Below are 8,083 nucleotides of genomic sequence, written 5' to 3' on the forward strand. Positions count from 1 at the left end.
AAATCAATAGATAATTCTTTATGTTTGAAAAAAAAATTATTTAATTTATACGGGTCTAAATCTGATCCTCTCATCGGATCCACATGCTGAGAAAAGTGGACAAGCCATTACACAAGCTTTTATGATTAGGGTTTATATGAAATTAGGGTTTATGTTGCAATAGACAAAAATTTCATAATATCTTGTGTATGATATGCAAGCTTACATGATATGCAAGCTTTTATAATTAGAACATGATACTGCTTAAATATATGATATTAAGCTTCCACCATATTTGCACAACAATCAACTAAGTGCTAATAATACTAGCTGAAATATATTAGCATGATCCATGAAATATATTAGCATGATCCATGAATTTACAACTGTTATGATCAAGTTTATGTTGTTGTTTGTGCAACTTCAAGCTCACTTTGTTAACCATCATGTTTAGTCTGTCATCACCAATATTTTAATCCAATTCCATATTTGAGATTTTGAAAAGTTATTTTTGAATTTGTTATAGGATGGACATAAGATCACAGAGTCAGGATCAAGAAGAAATATTTCGAGGTCTAGAAAGTGAGGGACAAAAAAGAGCAAGGATGGATTATATGACATGGACTGAAGCAGAGGCTAACGAATTGCTTAGACTGTTAGTAGAGGAAGTTAAGAATGGAAATAAGCAAGCAAATGGCAGTTTTAAAAAGTATGTGATTCTGAAGAATGTGATACCCCCTCTAGTTGAAAATTTTGGAAAAGATTTTAGATATAATCATGTAATGAACAAGATAAAGCAATGGAAGAGAAAGATTGCACCTGTGGAGATCCTGATGAAAAATAACTCTGGTTTTGGTTGGGACCCTACCACACAGAAATTTACATGTCCCGACGAAGTGTGGAATGGCATTTTAGAGGTTGGTTTATGTCATGTTTCATATATATTAATTTGAACATAATATTAATTATTTTTATATGTCATGTTTTAGGCACGTCCAAATACTCCAAATCTCAAGGATAAACTTTTCGAGAATTTTGAGGATATATTGATGGTATGCGGAGATCATGGCGCTTCTGGCAAAGGAGCTATAGGTTTAGGTCCTGATGGCTTGGATGAAGCACGCTTAGAGGAAGTGGTTGGGGAGGGAATACTTGGTGCTGATGCTGAGATGGAATCTCCGGATATAGGAGATGCTACTGTAGAAGTGCAACATGCTACCACCGTTCCCAGTGATAATGTGCCATTTTCTGGTTCTGGACCATCCAATCTGAATAATAGTAAACGAAGGCGTAGGTCAATTGGTACTACAGCCACATCTTCTGCATCTTCCCAATTATCATTGCAAGAGGTAGGAGAGGGAGTTGTCACTGTAGGTAAAGCTTTTCATGAGTTAGTTGATGAGTTGAGGAAGATAAGAAAAGGTCGGAATAAAGAATGGGTTGATGCTGTTATGTCTACTTCTGAATTGACTAAGCCACAAAAATGGAATATACTCAGTGACAATATCTCACAGGACATGAAGGATGCCTTTATTGACATGAATGCAAAAGACCGCTATGAGTTTCTACATTTTAGGTTGACCGGTGAGATAATGAATGATGGTAAGGATGAGACTCAAGCCAATTCTGATACAAATGGTGAAGATTATGATTCTGATTTCTTTGGAGATGTTTAGAGGCAGTAATTTAGAAGTTTAGGATATTTATATGTTTTTTAAGATTTGTTATGGTGTTAGGATTGTGTGGAATTTTATATTGTCAAACTATTTTTCATTGAGTAGGTGGAACTTGGGATAATGTCATGTTTGTTTTAAAGATTTGGAAAGTATTTTTAGGATCAATTTCATTTCAATTTGTCAAAACTATTTATTTTTAGGATATTGCTATGCTTTTATTTATTTGTTTATATTATGTTTTTATGTTATTTGACTTGTCAGCTATCTTAGTTTGGTGCATTTAATGGATGAAGTTTCTATTATATGTATCATCCCAACAAATGATTCTTGTATGTGTAGATAAGAGTAGTGCAATATTATGTTTTCTTCTATTTTTCAGTAGTTTGGTGATTAACGATTAGCATACATATCAACATTTTTTAATTGATTGCTACTTTGTTATCAGTCTCATTGTGTGCTAATAATAGAGTGCTTTATTTATTTCCTATGCACATAAGTTTCATGTAAATTGATTATATTTCATTGGTTATATTATTTAATAGGATGGAGGAAGATCAAAATTTGCCCATTTTATATTTTCATCATGAAGACTTCGATGATAATCTTTTGTTTCGCGTAATCGAATTAGCTGCTGAGGCTGCAGATCTGATCACAAAGGTATCAGGATGTCTATCACAGGAGTTCATAGCAAATACGCTTAATTTTCGAAGTCCTCGACGTGGTATCACAGATCTTGGTCTCACATACTTACAGTCCAAGATGGATAATCATCCACAAGATTTTCGTAGAATTTACCGCATGTACCCAGATTGCTTCATGAAGTTATGCAATATCTTGAGAGAGCGGGGCCATATACAAGACACATACCACATTAGTGTTGAGGAGATGATTGTTATTTTTCTTCTTACGGTTAGTCAGAATCAACGATACTCTGTTGCAACGGATCTATTTGATCGTTCAAAATGGACCATCAGTGTATGTTTCAATAAAGCATTACATGCCTTGGTATCTTTAGCATCATTCTTGATGGCATCACCCCCTACAGATCCACCTGATAAGGTTAAATCAGAATCTCGCTTTTGGCCTTATTTCAAGGTAATTATTATTGCTTTAGAATTTACACACACGCAAACACACACACATGCACACATGCGTGCGCGCCCCCACACACATCACTTGAGATGGTCTGACACGTTGATTATTCAGGACTGTATCGGTGCAATAGATGGGACTCATATACCGTGCATGGTGTATAACATAGATCAGACGCCCTATCGAAATAGACATGGTTTTCTCTCTCAGAACGTCTTGGCAGCTTGCACATTTGATCTCAAATTCATTTATGTCTTAGCTGGGTGGGAGGGTTCTGCTAATGATGCAAGAGTCTTGAAGGATGCAATGAGTAGACCTTATGGACTTCCACTTCCACAGAGTAATAATCTTTACATAGTATTCTATCAATTAAGGAATATATCAATTAAAGAATATTTTTTAGTTTTATAATATTTTTTCTCATTCATATTTATATTCTTGTTTGCAGATAAATTTTATCTAGTTGATTGCGGCTATCCAAATAGGTTACAATTTCTTGCTCCATATCGAGGTCAAAGGTACCACCTTTCAGAGTTCGGCCCTGCTAATAATCGACAACGACCACGAAATTCAAAAGAAGTTTTCAATCATCGGCATGCGTCTCTTAGAAATTGTGTCGAGCGCATCTTTGGAGTCTTTAAGTCTAGATTCACTATTTTCAAGAGTCAACCTCCAGGTTTTCCGTATGCCACACAAATAAAGATGTTCGTTGCATGTGTAGGATTGCATAACTTTTTAAGATTGGAGAATACAAATGATGACTTCGATATTTATGATCTTCCACTAGAAGCTCCACGAAATGTTGCTGATGCAGATGATGATTCCGATGAAGAAGATGAGTTACAGACTCAACAGACTCAACGAGCATCTGCGGGAGCTTGGAGAAATTCTATGGCAGAGGCCATGTGGGATGATGGAAGTCGAGTCACTCTAGGAATTTAGATTTTTATTTAGTTGTAAAATATTTTATTATTTGAGATGAATAGTAATGTTTTATTGCATTATATTTTATAGTTATTACTAGACTAATCAATTGCTTATCAATCTTATATTATTTTTAATATACAAATATTAACAATAATAATTTATACTCACTGTTACCCCCCACCAAATTATCTCCTTCATAATATTATCCACCATTATCCCACCAAATTATCCTACCAAATTATCCAACTTTAAGAATTATCCATCATTGTTCCACTAAATTATCCCAGTGTTAAAAAATTATCCCACTTTACCAATTATCCCAGTTCTACTTAAAAAGTTCTAGGTGACTAACCCCCCCTTAACTAGTATGCACTCCGTGCAAAGCACGGTTATCCGATCCTTTTGGTATACACCTTAAATTTACTAATGGTACACAATTTTCCTGATAGTAAGCCGAACGATTACCTGTTAAGCAAATTTTGTCAAATAGTCATTAAGCATTTGAACAATAACGATTACCTGTTAAGCAAATTTTGTCAAATAGTCATTAAGCATTTGAACAATTTTCCTTGTTTAGTTGTTCAAGCTTTTCCTCAGAATGAAATTACTTTTCCTTGTTTAGTTGTTCAAGCTTTTCCTCAGAATGAAATTACAATATATGTTCACTAATTAGTTTACGTGTTTTGTATAATACCAAGTATTTGAAAGCAATTACATAGTAAGTAATCAAGTATTCTTAATCTCCTCATATGCTACCCAGCTTAGTATGTATAGAATTACATTTAAAATAAATTAATTCAGAGAGTTTTCTAAGGTTTATATAGCATGCATCAGTTCGATTCAATATTTATTTCACAAACATACACACACAAACAGTACTAATAAGTCTTACATGAAAGGTATATATATATATATGACATGCAGTAGTATTAAGTCTTACATGAAAGCTTTCTGTTCTAGAAAACTAAGATCTAAAATTGAACTTATAAAACAAAGCATAAATATATAGTCATTATTGATAATTACTAAACTTAGTCCAAAAATATAATGTTTTGGAACAACAAAAGTAGGATCTATTTTGTTCTCCATTAGTTTTCTTTTCTCTGCCTCCTTTCAGTCTCTTCCTTTTAGTACCTGAAACAAAAAATGAACTAATCAAAACATGAACTAATCAAGTATCTAATATTATCAAGGATAACAAACCCTTAGTATTCTTTCTGATATTTACAACTTAGAATCCTACTACAATAATTTTTTCAGTATTTTAAATACTTTTATCAAATGTCATGGAAATTAACTCTAGTTAATAGTTTTGATTTCTATTGTTGTAATCTTCTCACAATTTCTTTTGACCAAAAATTCCCTCGAATTAGCGGCAATAATAATTTATTTAGATTTTGATCACATCATAGAACCATTGCCACTCAAAAAATAAAAACTTAATATTATCAAAGAGGCGGGAAAAAAGGCCTTGAGCAGGAAACTCTAACGCATGCACAATAAAAGTGATAAACAGGTCTTATTGTCATTCAATCCTAAAGTTTTACATTTGAATCGTACAAAAATTTACACAAAATCTATATTTACGAACCTAAGTTCCCAAAGGACCCAAAATCTATATTTACGAACCTAAGTTCCCAAAGGACCCAAACAATGAGCATGCAAACTATGCTTGCCTTCCTTAAAAGAAACATTTAGGCATTTAAACATGCCTAAAAGGAACATTAAGACTCTTGAAAAAAAAGATATCATATAATTGTCAAGAATCTCAAGATAATTATTGTACTCATAAGTGTCACAAATATATATTTATACTTCCTGGTAATCATTCTAGATTATAGCCAAATATATAAATCTAAAATTCTCATTTGCAATAAATTACTTTAAGGATAGAAATGAGTCTGCGCAATCACATCTAATCATAGAGAACCTTAAACAGATACTAAATGAAAAGAGATACTTTTCCAGCATTTTTATTATCAATGGATCTTGACCCCGAAGCCTAATTGACGTTCAGTGATAGAGACCAATAGTGCAGAGAATTCACTCTTTATTATGAGAAACAAACTCACCTTTTGAGCACTCCAGGTACAACCCAAAAAATAGGGTTTTATTCAGAAGCATTGACCAAAGAATGAGAAAGCTCCTACTCCTAGATTCAGAACAACTACTATTTCTTTTGCACTCTAAGAATAATAATGCATCACAAAACAACAGAATCAACCGGTCATAAAAAATATTAGTTTCATGTAAAATAGAGTAATTGGTTTACCTGAAATTGAAGAGGTATTGCATCTCAGAATCATAATTGTGCATAGTGGTTGTCTCGCCCATAGTCTTATAGGTTTTTCACCATCATAGAGAAAAATTAGCTTGGAGATTATATATAAAAAAAAACTTTCCTAGAATAGAGAAGCAATTTACCATTCTGTTAATGACTATATGTCTATGATAATGAACAATTGGTATAAACCAATAAATAAGTATCTTCTATACCCTTATGAATTTTCTTTGATCCCATTAACTTCATTGACATAGTCTTATATGTTTTTGATCTTTAGGGGACTATTTTGAATGTTTTTTCCACCTTTGGCTTCTGAAGCGTAACTAATACAGGTTTGAAGACTTTCCCCCCATATTAGATGTCATCTTTGATATTGATTCATCAAACCATCTAAGTCTTCATATTTTCTAATTTTCTAATAAAATAAAAGGGAAAAAAGTAAAGACAAAGACATGATTTAACTTTGTTAAAACTAAATGAGTTTGACACAGCATTTATAATTATTTATCGATTAAAGAAGATAGATACTTGAGATTGTGAGATTCAATCAACTCTACAATCTCTAGCGCATAAATATCTGATACTTATAATTTTTTTGGATCCAAAAAAAAAACAGGATTGAACTTTCTTCAAAATGAGTGATTCACCTGAAAATTCGTAGATTTAGATACCTGATATGGTTAACTTCGATCACCCGAGAATTATAGAGGAATCTTTGTTATACTAATATCAAATGGATAATTATAAAATCACAAAAATCAAGACTTCACCACTAAACAAAACTATATATTAAACCACTTCTTGAAACAACACATTATGTAAGAAAAAAACCCAAAACATACAAAAGAACAGGTAAAAATTAATTGGATACACCTTAGTTTCGCTCAAATAATTGAAAGATCGATCTATTGCTCCATTTACCTTTATGTTGGCATGGTTCCTTTTGTCTTGGCAGTAGAGCTCAAGCAAGTAGAGCTCTCGGATGAAGCAAATTGAATGATTTGAAAATATTACTCCTTTTGTCTTTCTTTTAGAGCTTTCAAGCACGACCACAACTAAAAGAAAGATGGATAAAAGAAAACTTTAGTTCAATATGTAACAATTATCAGAATCTAATACAGAAACTCTACTTAGGTTCCATCCTTCCATCAAAATCCAATTTGTATCTTTACATGCCTGGATTCTTAGATTTTCAACACCCACTAATTATGAATCATGAAAAATAAGACATTCAAATGCATCTTACAACTAAACATCTAATGTAGGAGTGGGTGAAAATCTTAATATTCAATATAATAACCATATACATGAATATATAGGCATAGAGGTATTGTAATGTTACATTATTATAGTTTGTTCCTATAAATCAACTTGAAGAAAAATGGAGCAAACCCATTATTATAGAGGGCATTTCAAATACAAATAAATGCACACATACCAAAAAAAGTAAACATAAAAATATTCCTAATAAAAAGGGAGTAGAGAACAAACCATGAGCATAAACATAAGATGCCCTCCAAGAATAAATATGGCCCGACATGAAACTCGACCTCGCAAGCCCGGAGTAGGAATGAAGGATGAGGAATTAAATAACTACCTTGATGTATTCAGAAATAAGAGAGGGCAGATAGTCCTCATATTGTGGCTCAGTGAATTATTTCGATCTGTTATCGTAAAAGTAGTAATTTTGGATGAAATCATTGGTGCCTGCACTTATCATAACAATAGCATCTTCAGTAATCTTCTGTGTTTCTACAGGTCCAAAAAATTTTCTCAGATGGAGCTTGTAATGCTTCAAGTAGTCTACTTGTTTGGCCATCGATATTACACCCTGCAGGCGAAAATGAGAAGAGCTAGATTAAATGGTTTTGTTAATAAATGTCGATTAATTTGAAACCATAAGAGATTGGGGATTATCATAATGTACTTGTGGATGTTAATTCTCATATCCTGAAGAGGCTGATCCGAAACTGACGCCATGTTTGAGCTGTGCAGGAGTGAGATTGGGATCCAAGAATGCTGGAACGCTCGTGGAAATACCCAAGAATTCAGCTACACATATACAAAATTTTCTATTTACATAATGCTGAGTAATGAATTTTAATACTAAATTTACGAAAAAGAA

At 32.8% G+C, this 8,083-nt stretch overlaps 2 protein-coding genes across 2 annotated transcripts; both read left to right on the forward strand.

The window, feature by feature from the left end:
• Positions 1 to 506: 506 nt before the first annotated feature.
• LOC109828259 (uncharacterized protein At2g29880-like) lies at positions 507 to 1,655 on the forward strand. The gene is made up of 2 exons (XM_020395292.1): positions 507 to 896; positions 969 to 1,655. The coding sequence occupies exons 1-2, from the start codon at positions 507 to 509 to the stop codon at positions 1,653 to 1,655; spliced, it is 1,077 nt and encodes a 358-aa protein (XP_020250881.1).
• Positions 1,656 to 2,198: 543 nt separating this feature from the next.
• On the forward strand, positions 2,199 to 3,776 carry LOC109828260. Its single transcript, XM_020395293.1, has 4 exons — positions 2,199 to 2,750; positions 2,862 to 3,087; positions 3,196 to 3,641; positions 3,762 to 3,776. The coding sequence occupies exons 1-4, from the start codon at positions 2,199 to 2,201 to the stop codon at positions 3,774 to 3,776; spliced, it is 1,239 nt and encodes a 412-aa protein (XP_020250882.1).
• Positions 3,777 to 8,083: the final 4,307 nt, after the last annotated feature.

Source organism: Asparagus officinalis, unplaced genomic scaffold (genome assembly GCF_001876935.1).
Source record: "Asparagus officinalis unplaced genomic scaffold, Aspof.V1 AsparagusV1_Un913, whole genome shotgun sequence".
Taxonomy (NCBI): Eukaryota; Viridiplantae; Streptophyta; class Magnoliopsida; order Asparagales; family Asparagaceae; genus Asparagus; species Asparagus officinalis.